A 20,331-nucleotide genomic window follows, 5' to 3' on the forward strand; every position below is an offset into this window, starting at 1 on the left:
CATTGTTATGAATGGAATGACTCCCAGTACATGGTCCTTCCTTGGAATGTTTATATACAATCTCACTCTCACATGCTTCTCTCTCTCGCTATCTCACTCTCTCTCTCTCGCTATCTCTCTCGCTCTGTCACTCCCAGTCTCTGCATACGCTCTCTGTCTCAGAGAATGGATGTAGTTGCATACACAGCCAGAGAGAGAGAGAGTTTTGTTTACACACACTGATATCTAAATGCTGACAGGGAAAATAATGTGATCATCATTCCGTTTTATTGTTCAAAAAGCACATTATATATTCATGAGAGACCTGCCATATACATGTTTGAATTCACACATAGTTATAGGGCTGTCACGATCATGACATTTTACTTGACAATTCATTGTCATACAAATAATTGCGATTAATGAATTAATTGTGCGGCTTTTAGGCCTTGTAAACGGAAAAAAAAGTTAATACACAAAGAAATGACAATGGTCAATATACCAATAATCAAGTCGCTGTGAATGTCTGGTGTAATGCCTACATTGTAAGTGTAATATTTCATGTTGTTATGGTGTCCCTTTGCCCTCTTTAGGTAGGTGATAGTAGTGCAGTATTTTTGGAAGGGCTGTCTGGCATGTACATCTGTGGTAGGAGAGCGATGTCCATTACTACTGAGCATGTGACAGTGCTCCGGCGCCTTGCCCGAATCCAAATCCCTTGGGACCAAAATTCTTGGCGTAACACCCTGGAAGAAGATGAAAGGTGAGGTCATGAAATGAATGATGATATAAATTCCTGACATTACCTGTAGTTGTCAGATCCTCCATGCTGTCTAGTGTCTACAGCAGGGGTTGGCGTTGGCAACCTTTTTTGAGATGAAGTGCCATGTTTTATTAATTTTAGTCAGTGTGCCATGTCAACAACACCCCAAAATATTTCCAACAGATACTTGATTGTCCATTTCGAAACATTTTCTTTCACTGATCAGGATGTAATGACCATTAGACTTTTGGGGGCAACAATAACCCCACCTATCGGCCAGACTCCCTCTCCAGTCAGAGATCAGAGTTTGAATGAATGTAGAATGATTTTTAAATAAAAACCCTCTCTCTCACACTTATGCCAGTGTGCCAGTGATAACCCTCCCCTGTGCTAATGTTGGCACGTGTGCCTAAGGTTGCCTACCCCTGGTCTACAGCGTTCACACACCAGGAGGAGTTCCTTTGATGCCATGCGAGTTGCAATATTTTAACAGTAGCAGTAGGTGGCAGCATACTCTACAGTGTAGAGTCTACACTGTAGTGTCTGCGTCTGCTAAAGCAGTGGTTCTCAAACCTTTTCATGTCAAGGACCCCCAAATTGACACTTATTAGCCCGCGGACCCCCATTTGAAAAGATAATCCAGGGACCCCAATAAGAGAAGTTTTTTTTACGGCTCTAGCAGTGATCTCAACCATTTTAATTTCAAGGACCCCCAGTTTGACATGCATTAGGGCTACAGACCCCCATTTAATGGCATTTCTGTCTCTGGGACCCCAATTCATATTGTAAAATCAATGTTAATTTAACTCTGAGAGTGTCCATCATTTAGCTGGGGACCCCCTGGAACCCCATCAAGTACCCCTGGGGGTCCCCGGACCCCACTTTGAGAACCAATGTGCTAAAGCATCTGCTAAATGCCTAAACTGTAAACTGTAGAGTCTACAGTTTACAGTTTAGGCATTTAGCAGACGCTCTTAATCCAGAGCGATTTACAGTAAGCAGGACACAAGATAATACATCATAATACACATAATACATCAAATGCATAAAAATAGTAATCTAATAATAAAGTAATACATAAGTAAACCAATAATCTAATAATAGCTAATACATACGTAAACCAAGAATCTATCATCAGCCTACAGTACATTGAAACTATACACACTATAGGATGCCAGGCCAACAATGACCTGGCATCTGAATACAGTGATGTCTGTGTACTGACATTTCTGAGTAGACTATTTAGTGCAGTGGTTCCCAAACGTTTTAACAAGCTCACAACATGTCGCTTCGCGCCGCGTTGTGAGCTTGTAGATCTACTATTTGCACAACTTGTTAAATAAAATAAAATTAATTGATTTATGGAATTTATTAGATTTTCTGGTTTTATTTATGAAATACTTTAGAAAATTGTTGGAATTGTTTTTCATTGATTGTTTTTTTTTGTTTAAACATTTTTACATCTTTTGAAATAATGTGTATTTTTTAAATGTAGGAAATGAAACACAAATGAAACATGGGTCCCGACCCACTGTTTGGGAAACAGTGATTTAGTGCATATGACATTGTAGACTAGAGGTAATAATAGTGTTGTGGTACCTTTGCAGTAGATTTCTCCATCCTTGTCAGCTAATGTTGTCGACTCTAAGCCCTTCCCGCACAAGGCACAGCGGAAACACCCGTTCTTATGCCATGACTGTAAGCAAATAGAAAAAAAGATCAGATAAGATGTGAAAAGTGCATATGCACTGCATTTGAGCATAATACTCTACTACTGTATATATATACATATGTATGCAAGTGTGTTTTTCGTACACTCCCGGCTCCGATCACTTTCTCGGCAGCATAGACGGCCTTGCCACAGCGCGGGCAAATGTCTGAGCCCCCAAACCTCTGAGCCATCTTGGATTGGTTTGGGTTGTTGGTGGGGCGATGAGGAGCAGGCCTGAGAGAGAGAGAGAGAGAGAGCTTGGGAATTTTAGGCCATGGAACAGAATGAGATAAGGAGGGGTGTGTGTGTACTTTTAATACTATTTTGTGAGAGCTAAATGTCCCCACAAGTATGGTAGAATTTGAGAAATAGACATAGTGAGGACCATTTTCCTGGCCCTCACAGGAGAAACGGTTGTTTTATGGTTTAAAAAAATAAGCTGACAATGAGGAAAAGATTCAGTTTTCCTCATCAGGATTAGACATTGGTTAAGTTTAGGGTTTAGTTAGGCGTCGGTGTCATGCACCGAAAATAGCCGATCTACCAGCTCACAAGGGGTCGCAGTGCAACGCTTTTATGAGGCTGTAGATCAGCTATTTTCGGCTTTAGGCTTTAAATGACAAAATATTAAGAAAATGGCGTTCATAAAATCAGCATCCTAAACTTTTGATGTCCTCACAAGTATAGTTATACAAGTGTGTGTGTGTGCGTGTCTGTGCTGATTTATACTGCCGTAAATAGCAGATATACAAGCTCACAACGCGTCACATTCGTGACGCGTTGTGAGCTTGTAGATCTGCTATTTACTGAGCACGACACCAGCACGCAACTAAGTATAACCGAGGCTTACTCACTCTGCGTGTGTGATGCCCAGGGACTCCCCCTTGTCCATGCTGAGGGTCCCAGCTCCCTGGCCGTACCCATAGCCTTTTGGTCCATACTTCTTCCCATAGCACGCTTTGCAGTAGATTTCGTCCATGTGAACGGCTATTGTTGTACTGTCCAAGTTCTTTCTGCACACCACTACACAATCATACACACACATACACACACACACACACACACACACACACACACACACACACACACACACACACACACACACACACACACACGCGCGCGCGCGTGCACAATTGCACACAACAACACACAGACACATGTTTTTGAATGACTTGTATGAGTGTGTTGGTTCTGTGTGTATTTGTGTGTGTTATTATTGAGCAGATATTTGCATTAGAGGGGATGCGATTTGTATTCCTTACATCAGTGGTTCTCAACCTTTTCTGGATCAGGGCGTGCACATTTTCAGAGCATGTTTATTTTAATGATCAATTGATTGTGTTCCAGCTTAAGTTGGATCAACTTAAGCATATTATACTTTAAATTATTAGTTATCGGTATTTGATTTGATTTGAAAATGTTTATTTAGAAAGCAACGTTAATACAGATATTACAAGAAAAACAATCACTTTTCAAGGTTTGAAAGAAGAAATGCCATGACTTAACTTTTTTTACATAATTTATTTTAAATAGTACTGTTATATCATTATCATATACATTTTTGGAGGGCCCACTTGCAATATCCCCACAGGTTGAGAACCAGTGCCTTATATGGAATGAGTGTTGAAATAATAATACGGTATTATGTCCTCATATGAATTCCATCACAAGAACGGCCAGTTCCAATCCCGCACGCACGCATGCACGCACGCGCACACACACACACACACACACACACACACACACACACACACACACACACACACACACACAAAATCCCTGCCGGCTGCCGCTGCACAAACAAGTCCGCTCTCAACTCCATGAACCCACATTTTTTATCTAATGAGTCTTTGGGAAAGAAGACCAGGCTGGGTCATGTCTGTCTGTCTAAATCAACCCATGTCTTATATACTTTCTACCCTTTAATTATCCTTCACCAACATGCTTTTTCATTTCTTTCCTCTAGTGCTGGCCATGTCACTTGGCCTTACTTTTAACCACTTAAGCCACATATACGTCATCATACCACGAGTTGGGAAAAAATGCTGATCTACAAACTCACCATGATGTGACGTGTTGTGAGCTTTTAAATCTGCTTTGGACATTTTGGAAACACATTTTGCCTACAATGACGTGCCCAAAATAGAGATGCCAGTTTGAAAGTGGTTACATTGAGTAATTTGCCATGTAGCCCAAATAAAATCAGAATTGTTTAGGTGAAATTTGCACATACAAGGAATTGTATGTGGTGATGTTGTTTCATTGTGTTATTACAATTGTATACATAATAAATTCTCAGAAAGCATAACTATTATACATACTAAATTATGTAGGAACAATATAGAGGCTATGAAAGGTCCAGTATGAACATGGGAGGGACTTGAATGTAGTGTGTGTGGGTAATTCAAGGGTCACAGCGGTGACAATGACAGGAAGCAGAGGGGAGGGGTTTACTCACTGCACAGGAAGCAGGACTTGTGAAAGCTCCGCCCATCACACTGAACCTCTTCAGCATGGTAGACTGTCTTCTGACAACAGCCACACTGGTTTCCTCCTCCCAACGGCATCCTGGACACACACACACACACACACACACACACACACACACACACACACACACACACACACACACACACACTGTTACAAATGGAGTGACAAATTGATAAATTGATATTAAGGATCATCCTGGTGCACATTGTTTGTTTTTCCTATGAAACAGCAAATAATGGTGCTGGTGTGTGTGTGTGTGTGTGTGTGTGTGTGTGTGTGTGTGTGTGTGTGTGTGTGTGTGTGTGTGTGTGTGTGTGTGTGTGTGCGTGCAAGCTATCGTAACCTATTAAACATCCATATTTGGTTGCCTGTGCTTGTGGTTACGTCAAGCCAGGGACAGACTGTAATTTTCTGCTCAGTCATTGAGGGTTTGTTAAATTGTAGGATCACTGTAAGCGTTGGAAAAAGAAGTGAAACAAGCCATGTTAGTGCTGTAGTTACTATTTAGGCATTTAGCACACTCTTATCCAGAGGAACTTACAAAGTTCAAGATCAGAGTAAATGGCAGGAACCCTAGTCAACAAACAGGGTACATATTTAAATACTGACAGGGAAAGCAATGTTATCAGGGTAAATGTCCAAGTAAATATGAAACTATGTAGTGCTACAAAGTAACTAGGAGGATACCAGGTAAACATCAAAACTAGCGTCAACATACCAAATAACATTCTTAGCATTTGTGGACAAGCAAGTAGAACAGTTAGTGAAAGTACTGCAAATAAAGGGTGAAAGCCATGCTGTATGTTGACTTGCTGCCACTGGTGGAAAAAGTACTCGCATCATTTACTTAAGTAAAAGTATCAATACTGCAGTGTAGAAATACTCTGTTACAAGTAAAAGTCCGGTAATCAAAATTTACTTGAGTAAAAGTACAAAAGTATTGGCATCAAAATATACTTAAAGTACCAAAAGTAAAAGTACTCATTGTGCAGAATGTCCCATTTCACAAGTTCATGATGTATACATATCTTTTGAAAATAACCGATCTACAAGCTCACAATGCGACGCATTGTGAGCTTGTAGATCGGCTATTTTCAAATGGCCGAAATATGTATAGGGCTGAAGTGGTTAATGTAATATATGTTTTGTGATAATAATCTAAATCGGCAAAGTAACTAGTAACTAAAGCTGTCAAATAATTGTAGTGAAGTAAATTCCAATATTTGCCTCTGAGATGTGGTGGAGTAGAAGTAAAAGTATTGAAAAAGGGAAATAATCCAGTAAAGTAAAAAATCCTCAAAAGTGTACTTAAGTACAGTACTTGAGTAAATGTACTTAGTTACTTTACACCACTGCTTGCTTCAGAGTATAAGTTCAAATCTGTGGTCGGGTCGGGCCGATCCCTTGAATCCAGCCCATACCCAGTGTTTCCCAGCATGACCCTCCCATTGCATTCTTGTGATGCGTGTCCACATCCACATTCCTGTCGGTCTGCTACGCTAAGCCTCCCACCAACTCCCTGCCCGCTACCTTTTACTATGTTATGTGATCTCTTTTGCTTGTCTAGACCAGTATTTCTAGACCAGAGTCAGATGACAGTGAAGTGACAATTTAAGGACTTTTAAGACCTTTTTAATTCCTAAAGAAAAAAGAAAGAAAGAAACGAAACAAGACCATTACTGCATAAAAAATAACCAGCAAACTATACTATAAAACTGGTGAAACATTGGCCAAATTGTCAAAGTATATAAGAAAGAGGCAAACATTGTGAAAATAGCCGATCTACAAGCTCACAACGCCTCGCGTTGCGAGGCGTTGTGAGCTTATAGATCTGCTATTTTCACAATATTTATCTGTGGAACCGAGTCAAACTAAATTGAATGCCTCAACTCCTACAATTCTAAGTGCTTGTCAGGGGAGGGGGGCATCCCCAGTTCGAATATGATTATTTTGTGGGGTCACGGCCTGAAACTGTTGAGAACCACTGCTCTTGACCAGTGTTTCTCAAACATTTTTAATTTGAAGGACCTACATCAGGGTTTCTCAAAGTGGGTGACGTGGCACCCTAGGGTGCCGTGACACCAGTCCATGTTTTGATAATATTTGGAATTGATCCATATCACTTTAGGACCTACACCAAATCTCTTTGGCAAAAATAACCGATCTACAAGCTCACAACGCATCGCAACACGATGCTTTGTGAGCTTGTAGATCTGCTATTTTTGACAACTGTTCCACCCAAAGTGGTTAAACGTAAAAGTATAGAATTATGTTCAACCTGCCCAAATGGAAATTGATATTCTCTCAAGTTTTCCTCATGACATACTGTATCTTAGGCGGAAACATTTACATTTTTAAGTACCGGAATATGACATAAATGGAGTAAGTACTGTAAGTAAGTAACAATGTAATGTAATTCAGGGGTGACGTGGATGAAAAAGTTATTTACAGGGGTGACCTGAGCCAAAAAGGTTTGAGAACCACTGACCTACATTACTCTTAGTGGACAAATGTTACCAAATGGACTGGTCCATATGGTAACATTTTGTAGACTCTCAGAGTAACGGTCCAATTGGAACTCCCTCAACGAACCCTGAGGGTCCCTGGACCTCACTTTGAGAACCACTGGTCTAGACTCCTTACAGTTTAAGCCTGATTTATACTTAGTTGTATGACTGTGTCGCTTGCTTAAAATGAATAGTGCTTAAAGTTTTTAATTGATAAAAATGCATTATACATTATCATATGTTTTGTACAGATCTGTCAAAAGAATAAAACACAAAACAGTTCGAGAGTTTGATCTGCAACCTCAAAATATATCTGTCAGGAGCTCAAACCCACGTAGGACCCATGAGCTGAACACAAACACTGGAAACAGGGAGTAAGCTTACAGCAGACTTTACTTGGCAAAACGGCAAACCTTTAACTACAGCTTTCTAGGGGGAAAAAAACAACTCTCACACAGATAAATGAGCACCGAATGGAAGTCAACACGGGGTAAATATAGACTCTGGGAATGAGTGCATCAGGCACAGCCGTGAGTTTCACAGGTGAACCAACCCTGAGGACAGAGGAACTGGGAAATGGGGGTGGCATGCAGCGACAGTGGCCAGTGGTGGAAGAGGTACTGACATTTTTTACTTAAGAAAAACTATCAATACCACAATGTAGAACTACTCTGTTACAAGTAAAAGTCTGCGGTGTTCAAAATTTACTTGCGTAAGAGTACAAAAGTATTGGCATAAAAATATACTTAAAGTACAAAAAGTAAAAGTACTCATTATGCAGTTTGTCCCATAAATCGTTTGAAAATATCAGATCTACAAGCTCACAATCATCGCTTTGCGTAACTAAGTACATATACTTAGTTACTTTACACCAGTGACAGTGGCTGTGTGTGATAGTGTCACAAACGAGGTGGAATAGAATGGGGTACAACTTCTGTGCCAGATGGTTATTTATTTTGACAAATTAATTAAATTCAATGGTTCAAACGTGATTCTGTGACTCAGAGAGAAGAAGATATAATTAATACTCCGTCACTCTCCGTCATGCCCCAAAATTAAACATGACCTCACCTCTGTTGGCACCAGCAAGGTATATTATTTTGAGCTAATTTGATGTGATATTATATTATACCGTGTGAGAATGTGCTGAATGTGTTTATATATATGTTCACTTTACTCAATGGTTCACTTTTTACATATGAGCTGATGTTTACATCTCAAACTTTGAGAGGAGAAATTAGAAACTAGTTTAGTAAGAGCTCTGTCACCAACACAAATGCCCATTTGTTTTCCAGTTGGAATAATTTTCCTACACTCTCCTAACAGGAGCATGAAATTAATTTCACATGGACATACTCTCTTTGACCATCACGCTTCTTATTAATGTGCATTTGTTGGACACCAAACTCAGTGATTGTGAGTGGGATATGCAGCCACAAAAAGCTTGAGACTTCCAACTTTTGGATGCAGGCTGCTTTTATAAGGCAATCTATGCCAGGGACAAATATTTTGCATGCTTGATGAAGGTCGTGGTTCTCAACCTTTTCAGGCCGCAACCCCCCAAAATAATCATATTTGAGTTGAGGCATTACATTTACGGTAGTTTGATTCGGTTCCACATATAAATATTGTGAAAATAGCCGATCTACAAGCTCTCACAACGCGAGGCGTTGTGTGCTTGTAGATCTGCCATTTTCACAATTTTTGCCTCTCTTATATTATTTGACAATTTGGCCAATGTTTGACCAGTTTTTATCGTATAGTTTGTTAATTACTGTTGATGGTCTTTTTTTATTTAATTTATTCAATTAAGAAAAAAAATCCTCTTTGTTTTATGTATTAAAAAGGTCTTCAAAGTCCTCAAAATTTCACTTTACTGTCATCTGGGGACCCCCCAAAAATCCCACAGACTCACAGGTCCGTTGAGAACCACTGGTCTAATGTAGGTAGACATATGTTGGCCTCTATTATTCTTCAACATACTGTATAGCCATGTCTGTGTCAAGGGTTTACCTGACACATCTTGGTTATTATTCTGTGGTACTAATACTGTACACTCATAAAGTTTTAAATGATAAAAATGTAAGATTTGCATCTGCATTGCACCACTGTAAATGTGGACCCTTGCGAAAATAGCAGATCTACAATGTGTGTGTTGTTACTTTTTTGCCACCCTCTAGTTTTTCTTTGCTGTCTCGAGGGGGAGAAGAAGGCTGACCTACGTGGACCATGGCTCAAGAGGGACACGGGCCTCACAAATACAGAGCAGCTGCATGGAGGAAGAGGACATGATTTCTGGCTTCTGGTGGCATTGTCACCACTACCCCAGGCCCAGACGACGTCAACATGAAGAAATACTTAACAATACATTCAATTGTACGTGTGGCACATTTATCATCGACAGGTTTGTTTTCTGTCAAAATTATATAGGCTAGTTTCTGTATGCCTGCAGCTAAATTGTGTGTCGTAAAAGCTCAAGGATGGGCGCTGTATTAATAGAGCCCACTGTGAATACACAATATGTTTTGAGCTTATCAGACTTATCAGACTCACTTATCAGAGTCCTTGGACCTTGGACTTGGCTTCTCACCAAGTAGTATATATAAAGAAGGTCCGTGGCTATTTGTTGTGTTCTTCTCATCATGAAGCGTGTCACAGCTCACATAGTGCTGCTGTTCTGCCTGTCTGGGGTATGGGCTCAGGGAGAGACGGCGATTGAAACAACAGAGACAACCGTCCATCAGACAGACAGACAGACCACCAGCACCGCCCCAGACATCTGGACAGAGTTGAAAGACCTCAGAGACATGGTCCACGTCTTACGGAGCACTGTGGTGGAGCAGAAGGTGGAGCTGAGGTACATTGAGGCCAGGCTGATGGAAAGTGAGAGCAAGGTTGAACAACTGGAGAAAGACAAAGCAGGTATTTGCACGCACGCACAATACTCAATCTTTCTTTAAATTATGCCAATCTCTTTGTGTGTGTGAGTGAGTGTATCCCGAGCGTATCACGACAATCAGCCAATCGATAAAACTTGGTGGGAATATCGCCGAGGACCCAAGGGAGTGATGCACTGATTAGGGAGTCGGTCGAGTCGGTGGTTGTCCAAAGAATATCGATCAATTTGTTACTGCTTGTATGGAGTACCCTGATGTCATCTATATGACGTCATAGTACTGATGTCATAGACTGGCCTGGATATATGACCTGGCCAGATAGGGCATGCCTGACACAGAACTCCATAAGAGCATGGACACACATACAGATGGCTACACAGGGGTACTTTGACAACAGGGTCATAATGGGTACTGCATAACTAGAGGGGCATCGTTCCCTTTAGTTGATCAAATTAGCAGAAGGTATTTCTGATTATTTTGTTAAAAATGTCATATTTAAAAAAATGGTGACCAAGTGAAGATAGAGACATTTCCACAAACAAATAATACATAAATACATTTTAAGCAGAATCTCAACACTTCTTGCAAAACGGAACAACATAACTGTCATCCTTGTCATCTGTGTCATTGATCATAGCTTTGGAGGCAAGACTAACAACCAGCGAGATGGAGATGGACGTCCAGAAGAAAAAAGACCAGGAAACCTGGTTCTGCAGAATAAATTCCTAGTACTTTATAAGATCAGAGCGTCACGCTATCAGTACGTCACGCTAAGCTTGGCCAATCAAAAAGAGGGACAGGGGAGGAAAAGAGGGACATAAAAGTTCTCCATGTATGGACGAAAGGGGGACAGTTCTCCATGTATGGACGAAAGGGGGACAGTTCTCCATGTATGGACGAAAGGGGGACAGACAAAGCCTCATGTAGGCCGACCCCCTGGGTCTGGCAAAAAAAAGTAGAGGACTTGGAAAGAGAGATTGCAGGTAGCGTTGTTATGATGATGTAAAGTAGAGAGATTGCACTCGGCAGAGTGCCTTTATGTCTAAATCCACCTCAGATATGACTGATTACCTTGCCCTTGATTGTGACCTTATCCTAAGACCTTTAAAAAAAAAGTTTTTCAGGGCAGCCTACTGATCATTCATACCAGCCAAGTACCATGAAATCTGAACATCCATTTTCAAATCATTTTGCTAACAAACACTCTGGCTCGTGACTGCATCTCTCAATTAAATCATATTATTGCCATTGTGATTAATGAGGTACTTTCCTTACAGGGACAACTAAAGTGGCTTTCTCTGCTGGTTGGACTGGGCACGGAACTATTGGACCCTTCAACACTGACACCACGCTGATCTACAGTACAGTCCATGTCAACACTGGCTCAGCCTATAACAAAACTACAGGTACAGTACTGATGCTGATTTCACCTCCTGTAATATAATTAACATTTGTTAATTATATGTCTAACTCTGGCCAAGATTATTGGCCGCTCTTGCATTTTATGTATGTCATTTTCATTAATATTTGTCAGTAGAGATAAAGATATATGCAGTATATATTTGTATATGTTCTTAAGGGCCATTCACAAAGGAAAAAAAAAGAAGCCATTCACACCAGGCACTATAACTATAATTATATTGTTCCCCATTGTCTTTGTTATAGTTGTGGTATGGACTGTTCCATTTAGTTGAGTTAGAACCATTTTTGGGCGGTGTAACCGCCCCTATATGTGAGGTTTGGACATCGACATTCGCTGCCCTGTGATTGGCCACCATTGTACCCCCATAACCCTGCACCGTGATTGGCCACCATTGTACACCCCTAACCCCTACACATTCAATGCAAATCTATAATTTTCTTTAAGTGAGCTTCCATCACTGTGATGACCACTAGCTGCAATGTGATTGGCTGACTCTATTCAGGACTGTGATTGGCTAGCGAAACACATGAAACATGTGAATAGCCCTATAAATAGGATTATGCACTTTAAAAAAACACATTTATGTTTTTTTTAAGTGAGTCATGGGTCTGTGATGACCACTGTGATGACCACACACCGCCCACTTCACACTGGGTGTGATTTTTTAAACTATAATTTTTATAGTTATAGTGCTTGTTGTGAACAGCCCTTTGTTTGATCCTACTGTATATGCTGCTTTTTTTCTTTTTTTGTCTTGTGTAGTCTTGACCTAAGCTGTACAGGATGTTTCTTAATGATGATATAAATCTTCTCTGTTGAAGGTGTCTTCACAGCACCAGCGACAGGAGTCTACTATTTCAGATTCAACGCTTATGATGATCGTACTTCTCAGTATACAGGTGTCAAACTCTACCTTAATGACCAGATGCTCATGTGGAATTTTCAATTTAATGATGATGGAGGTGACATATCTGTTTCTAATGCAATCATTGTGGAAATGAATCAGGGGGATGTTGTGTACCTGCGTCTACCCTCAGGCTTTGGCATGAAGAGTTATTCTCATGATCGTTATCAAAATAATTTCAGTGGCTTCCTGCTCTTCCCTTTATGAGGTGACTCTGACCTGAGCTTACTGATGTGACATAATGGTAATAATGATGATTACTCTTAATTGTAATCAACAATTCATTCAAACACGACTGAAATTGTACTATTTTTGTTGTTGTTATTGAATGAATAAATTCAGTATCTTGCAGGAATTCTCCATCTGATACTTGGTCAACATCATAGTGTCTCTGTAGAAGTATTCAGTAGCAATCTGTCAGGAGTCAGGACAGAAGTATTCAGTAGCAATCTGTCAGGAGTCAGGACAGAAGTATTCAGTAGCAATCTGTCAGGAGTCAGGACAGAAGTATTCAGTAGCAATCTGTCAGGAGTCAGGACAGAAGTGTTCAGTAGCAATCTGTCAGGACCATTACAAATTACAATCTATTTTGAAAACCTAAATAAACTATAAATCCTAAAAATAAAAAAGGAGTCAGCAGTGCCAAATAACAACAGTAAAAGACCAGGAGGGCGTGTAATGTTTGAAATAAATCAGGAAGTGATGTGTGAGTGTGATGTGAATGCACTGTATTTAATAAAACTGTCCAGTGATCAGCATTGTGGCAGAGAAAGATTTGACCACTACTCCTACAAACTTAGAACCATACAACAGGAATAGGTTTTGTCAAACATTGGCTGATAAGGCAGCTTTTTCTTGTTTTACTGCAAACGTCCCTGTTTGAAAACAGTATGACACCACTATGAACTCTTGTTCATAACAAATGCACAAGCAAAGACATACAGTCTACTCTGGTCTGATGTCTAGAGTTAGTTTATTGAAAAGTTTCACACTGGCAAGAATTAGAAAGTACTTATTTTTTGTCCATCTGGGTTTCCTGTGTAGATAAACAGGAAAGATATGTGACAGAGAGAAAGCGACTGAGTAAAAGCAATAGAGGTTTTGTGGGGTGCCTACCTGTGTTAGATGAAAATAGTTTCAGGCTGTTGGAGGTTTGACTCCCAAGTCCAAGCGGTCCTAACAGTCCTGTAGGGAGATCAGTTGTCCAATCTTTGGTGAGGTTCAGTTTGTGTGGAAGAACCTATAAGTAGCTTCTCTTAGTGAGACCGAGGTTCTTGTTTTGATAGCAGTAGAGTTACTTGTCTAAACTTGAAACGCTGGTGGTACTATATGTGCCTCTGTGCTCCAGTTCCAGATGTGAGAGGAGGGTGGAGTCTTGCGGCTCTTGCTGCTTCCCTCTGTAACTAGAGAGAGACAGCACAGGCTGTGAATGTAGAGGGTGTGTTCAGGAGAGAGAGAGACAGAGAGAAAGATGGACAAAAGAGTGGACCGACTTGGGGAATAAATGTGGAAGTAAAAGCCTTTGTGAAAGACTTGCAGATAAGATATGCCTAATCAGTGAATGATAACAGGGCAAGTGACACAGAGAATTTCAATGTAAAAGCAAATAAAGGGAAGTGGAGGTAGATGGCGTTATGTGTGCAGGGCACGGTTCCTCTCTCCTCCTCTAAGTCAAAGCTAATGCTGGGTTCTGGAAAATAATGTCATGCACCACTGATATTAAATGGGAGTATGAGGAAAACAGGGTCTTTGAGGCATATATTATACTGTTAGTTTAGTTGTAGTTCTCCAATGTGCAGCCTGTGCTACCCACCCTGGAGAACAACGGTAAGACCACACACCTGAGTTTATACATTAGGTCAGTGGTTCTCAAACTTTTTTATTTCAAGGACCCGCAATTTGATATAAATTGGACCCCCATAACTCTGAAAAAAGTACAAATGGAACCCCACATTAAGAACCAGTGCTTTAGATCTCATCATATCAACAGGACTATAAAAGTAATTCCATGTTGGACTTTTTTTTGTTGTTGCTTTTGTTTTTCTCAGCACATTGCCTTGAGCAGTAAGGCAGGAGCAAATAGTCAAGCTTCTGACGTTAGAGATGAGCGAGATAACCGACTGTGAGATAACTCCTAGGCTATTAACTGTTTGTGTCACCACAGAAAGTTGGGAGAGAGTTTTATCGAGTGAAGTTCCCCGACTATAACTTGTTATCTATGGCAAAAAGCTAAACTTGACACATGTTCAAACGGATGAGGCAATTAAATCAGCTATGCTTTCCCTCTAATAAACACAAGTTCATTTCACTCTTGCATTGTGACCTTTCATGGCCTTCAGGGAGTCTTTAAATGACTTTTAAAGGTCAGTTGAGTGAATGATAAAGCAGTCCGCTGCATTAAAATGAGGCCTGGTTTACCTCTGCCGCCATCATGTGGCCATTCCGGGTACTGCATAGTAAAATATGCCTACTTTGCAAATTGTACTTTCTTCAAATTATTTTCTTAAAAAAAAAATATATATATACATTATGGATGGATTAAATATTTCCCCCTTTTCCTCTCTGATTTACTGTGCCCAGGACACTTGTTTTTCTTTAAAGTTGCTTGTAAATATTATTAGATGCGGGTTGCTTCCTAATGTTGTTTAAACCAGTGGTTCTCAAACATTTTCAAGTCAAGGACCCTCACATTAAAATTTGTATTTGTCTGCAGACCCCAATTTCAAAACATTTTAAGCCAGGGAGACCCCCATAGATTTGTGTTGTTAAAATGTTTCAAAAGATATTCCTAATTTAAAAAATATTCTTCCAAGATAATTGTTACGAAAACCCTTACGGTCTAGGTTTGGGTTTGTAACAAGGATGGAAAAACAGGCTGTTGAACAAAGGGTGTGCAAATAATAGAGACGAAACAATGGTTGAGCAAAAGGTGCTATGTGCTTTTACTCCTCAAACAGTGTTAATTACAATATATACAATCCAGCATGCACAGGGCATGAGGTCTTAACCAAAACAAAAGTAAGCCACTACCAGGGGACTCGGGTGTTGCCAAAATAACAAACAAAACAGCTAGGGAACCAAAAGACAGCTTAACTACTTAACTAAATCATTAGTACAGTAAAACAAAAGCCTGCCTACCTAACTACTCTACCAGTGACTAGCGTCAAAAATACATAGGTGGCAAACACCCCTTACCTAGTGTGCTTAACAATGTTCTACCTACATGATGGCTATGTACAGAGGCCTCTGTCTTTCCTGTCCCAAGGCAGCAGCATACACATAGAAGGTTAACTGTAGAACACTTTCTAAGCTGGTTAGTTCTGAGAATGTAGGTGCATTCAGGTGGAAGGTTGGGGAGAGAATGAGCTGAGGTGGAACCCTGTAGTGAGTGATAGAGGGAAGGAGAGACAGGGGGAAGAACACACAGGAATCCCAGACAACCAAACCAAACTACGTGGAACGTAACAATAATTTTGAAATATCTGTTACGAAGTGCTTGCTTCTTTTGGGCTTGTTTTCATAGACCCGGTTGCTTGATTCTCTCTCTAAACCTGGCAACACTGATGCGCCGTGCTTCTGTGTTAGTTCCTACTAACAACAACATTACATGTTTATGGCCGTGGTGCTGACAGGTTCTTCCGTTTATTAGCAGAATCTGTCTTCTTGAGAGATTACATTGAGCCAACAACATGCGCTGTTTGACCTATAACCTCTCCTCACCAGGCTTTTCCACATGGTAGAGTTTGACCTGAACTTTAAATTAGTATCATTGGTAAAAGAAACCTACGGATACAGGATAGGTGGGCACTAGGGGCTTCTCTCTGGACACCTATTTTTTGAAAAATGGTCTTAAGTATGTCAAGTATACATTGTTTATTGTTTATTAAATGGATCCCCATTAGCTGACACCTCGGTGACAGCTAATCTTCCTGGGGTCCATAGAAGATATACACGATGTGAACATGCACGGTAGCCTGCCCTACGTCATTATCAGACTTAATTTTATCCTTCAACTTGTTGTTTATGCCCCAAAATAACTGGATATACAGGTTTTGTAGCAATTGTAGAACTATTAGACCTTAATTGCCGAATGTTTAAGCATGTTCTAATCATGTATACTTTACTTTACTTAAAACATGTTTTCAAATATATACATATATTTTTACATTTTGGAAAAAATAGCCAATTTAACACCGAGGTCCCCACTCTTCCTTGGTGCCACCTTTCCTGTTACCAAACCTACTATTTCGTATATCAAAATGGCTGCAGTGAAAAGGGTCTAATAATGACACATGTTGATGTCTGTAATTGTTACAGCAATGTTTTTTGATTTGTGTGTGTGTGTGTGTGTGTGTGTGTGTGTGTGTGTGTGTGTGTGTGTGTGTGTGTGTGTGTGTGTGTGTGTGTGTGTGTGTGTGTGTGTGTGTGTGTATCAAACAGCTGCAGCTTGGGAGGCTGGGAGCTGACTCCTTAGTGCTTCATCCTTCTACTAGCTTGTAGGAGGAGTAGGCCTACTACATCCAGGTAAGTACGTACTGCAGAGATCAAGCTGCCCTGAGTTATGGTATTTCACTTTAAATCTGCAAAATGTTTGAACATTTTTGAATTACATGCCCAAAATGGGGATGCCAGCTTGCAAATGGTTAAGGCAGTGAACAACACACCCTGAGGACCTTTTCTAATCTTAGCCCTTGCCATTAAACAGCTTACTAAAAAAACATTGTCTTAGCCTGAGCCCAATTCCAACCATTAGTGACAATCCCAAAACAATATCCTCATATTACAGTACATTATTTGATTATTGTTTTTTATCATAGTTCCGCTCCATCCTCTTAGCAGAGATTGTGTCTTTATGTTCAGGAACTACACATAAATCTCAGTTTCCTTTTGTTTGTGCCAAGGAATGGAGACGGCAAGAGGGAGAGAGCTTACACGTTTAACCAGGTAGTTTTATTACCACGTGTGATACGATAAAACAAAACAAAGCCTACGCAGTATACACTCTAGAATAATAATAGGTTTTTGTTTTATTAGTGGATAACATTCAATTCAGTTCATTTTATTATAGTGCCAAAACCAAGATACTCATAGACCAGAGACCCGACATTGTCCCACCCTGAGCAAGCAATTTTTGCGATAGTGGCAATGAAAAATTGCACCTTAACTGGAATAAATGTCAGGCAGACCCAGGCTCCAGGGTGGGTGGCCATCTGCCTTGATCGTGTCAGGGGGAGAAAGAGAGAGAGGAGAGAGACTTTACAAGCAAAAGCAACAATAGCAGCAGCAGTAAAAACAGTAAACCTAGCCTAGTAGCAACAGCAGTAGTAAGAGCTACAGCAATAACAAAAATAGACTACATTTCCTACATTCCTACTTTTACAAAAAATTATAATAATAATAATAATGATTTTTGTCTTCATTAAAATTTGTGATAAACACAAATTCAATCATACATACAGTATTGCAGACATTTTATTGTAATGGTTCTCAAAGTGAGGTCCTTGGACCCTTACAGGTCTGTAACCCTGAGAGTTATGGTGGTCTCTAAGTTTGTGAACCGCTGCTATTGTAATTGTATAGCAGACGTGAAGTCCACAAAACCAGCTCTGACAGTGTGATGAAACCGGTTCCGGAAACTGAAGTAATTTGATTTACAGTACAGTACAAAGTTACACAACTGTAAAGACGAAATGGAAGTGGAGGGGGGCTTTACTCCAGGATGGTTTTCAGCGCTACCTTTGCACAGACTGTATGACGGAAGCATTTGGTCATTGTGTGTGTCAACAGTCTGGCTCGAGAGACTAAATTAATACTGAATTAATTTACAGTGTGGATTGTGGTCCCACAGATAAACAAAAGATCGAAAGATACAAGGGTGTCCTTGGAATTGAAAATGCTGAGAATCACTAATCCTAGACACTTTTTTTTTAAAAACAGTGTCAAATGCACTCACATAGTCCTCTTACAGAGTCATGCCATTGTTTATAAGCCGCCCAGTGGGGAGGTTTAAGTTAAATAGGGATGTGAATCACGTTAGTGAACACAGTCACACCCATTTCCATAACAAGTCCTACTAATCTAGGTCATGATAGTGATCCCACAGATAAACAAAAGATCAAAAGATCGAAAGATTTGGAATTGAAAATGCTGAGAATCACTAATCCTAGACACTTTTTTTTAAAACAGTGTCAAAACAGTGTCAACAGTGTCAAATGCACTGAGAGAGAGTTTAGAGAGGCAGGGATTGGAGTTGACACGTGTGCATGGCAAATACTAATTATGAATATTTGTGAGGATGCAGGCGTTCCTGTGACATGAAGTCTAGAGCAGGGTTCTTCAACGTCTTTCAGCCCAAGGACCCCTTAGCTGAGAGAGAGATGAAGCAGGGACCCCCCACTACATATTGAATTAGATTGTGTTGCAGATATAAGGATATGGATAATTTTTCATTTTTCTTAGATTTCATACTGTATTAGGTTCATAGACTTGTTCCAATATGTTGGATTCATGTTAAACATTTATTTTCAGACATTTAACCCTTGAAACCCTCAATATTTAGTCAACTTGACCGTTGGCTTTTTCTTTCTCCCTCTACACCAACTCTACGAAAATTGCCGATCTACAAGCTCCCAACTAAAAAAAAACATATGAGGAGGGAGACCACTGTATAATGCAAAATAATAGTTGTAATGCCTTCAAACAGCTCTATTTTTTACAACTTTTGTTTAGGCAAATGAACACATTTGCCTAAACAAAAGTCTTACAGACTACTCAGCAACGCGTTTCGAATACAAAACTCTTCCTCAGGCAGACATGCTGCTGTTATTTTAAACACAGGGAAAGCACTAATTCAGGGTGTTTGAGTATGATGAGTTATGAGTACTGCAGTCAGTACAATGACATACTCTATCAACTTATTATCTACTGGATTCTTCTGGAAAATCCAGTGGCGCCGATCAGAGCATTACGTCTGTAATAATAAGATATACAGTGATTCTCAACCTTTTTAATTTCAAGGAGCCCCAGTTTGACATGACATGATCTCCTGTTCGATACCATGTTTTATCTCTCGGACCCCAAGCTATACTGTGAAATCCTTTGTGTGAATTTAACTCTGAGAGAGTGCAAATGATCCCAAATGGCCCCTTACTGGTCCATTCTCTCAGAGTTACAGGACCCCTGATGGTCCCTGGACCCGACGGTGAGAACCAGCGATCTACAGTATAAGACTTGTGTTTATTATTTATGATTATTTTAGAATCTCGTATGTTCATTTTCCATAATTTCCAGCATCCCTCAGTGGCAGATCAACAGCACGTTGACCACTCCCACTCCCCGCCCCTCCTCCAGCCCATGTGGTGACAGTGTGGCACAAGTGGCCTATTGTGACTGAAGTGTATTACCCAGAGGGGGACAGCATGGCCTTGGGGACATCAGCAGATTAGCTATGACATTAACCCCCCCATCAACCCCACACACACACACACACACACACACACACACACACACACACACACACACACACACACACACACACACACACACACACGCACACACACTGCTACCCATAATTCCTCAGTCACTTCCCGTTTCAAGAGCATGACCGCTGAGACAAAGCAACAGATCATGTGGTTGTGTGTCTTTTTGTTGTGTGAGT

General features: G+C 40.3%; 1 protein-coding gene across 1 annotated transcript; it reads right to left on the bottom strand.

Moving 5' to 3' along the window:
• Positions 1-272: 272 nt before the first annotated feature.
• Positions 273-14,070, bottom strand: csrp1a (cysteine and glycine-rich protein 1a). Its single transcript, XM_084068037.1, has 6 exons — positions 13,791-14,070; positions 4,912-5,021; positions 3,308-3,476; positions 2,558-2,687; positions 2,342-2,438; positions 273-725 (listed from the first exon to the last, which is right to left on the bottom strand). The coding sequence occupies exons 2-6, from the start codon at positions 5,018-5,020 to the stop codon at positions 649-651; spliced, it is 582 nt and encodes a 193-aa protein (XP_083924163.1). The 5' UTR covers position 5,021; positions 13,791-14,070; the 3' UTR covers positions 273-648.
• Positions 14,071-20,331: the final 6,261 nt, after the last annotated feature.

Source organism: Gymnoscopelus microlampas (assembly GCF_963454915.1).
Source record: "Gymnoscopelus microlampas genome assembly, chromosome: 10".
Lineage (NCBI taxonomy): Eukaryota > Metazoa > Chordata > Actinopteri > Myctophiformes > Myctophidae > Gymnoscopelus > Gymnoscopelus microlampas.

What these genes read in the sequence shown, in the direction of transcription:
- csrp1a (XM_084068037.1), bottom strand. Translation starts at nt 5,020, where the DNA reads ATGCCGTTGGGAGGAGGAAACCAGTGTGGCTGTTGTCAGAAGACAGTC. An exon ending in CAAGTCCTGCTTCCTGTGCA is followed by an intron (nt 3,477 to 4,911) that starts GTGAGTAAACCC and finishes ATGATTGTGTAG; the next exon opens with TGGTGTGCAGAAAGAACTTG. An exon ending in CTGGGCATCACACACGCAGA is followed by an intron (nt 2,688 to 3,307) that starts GTGAGTAAGCCT and finishes TCTCTCTCTCAG; the next exon opens with GCCTGCTCCTCATCGCCCCA.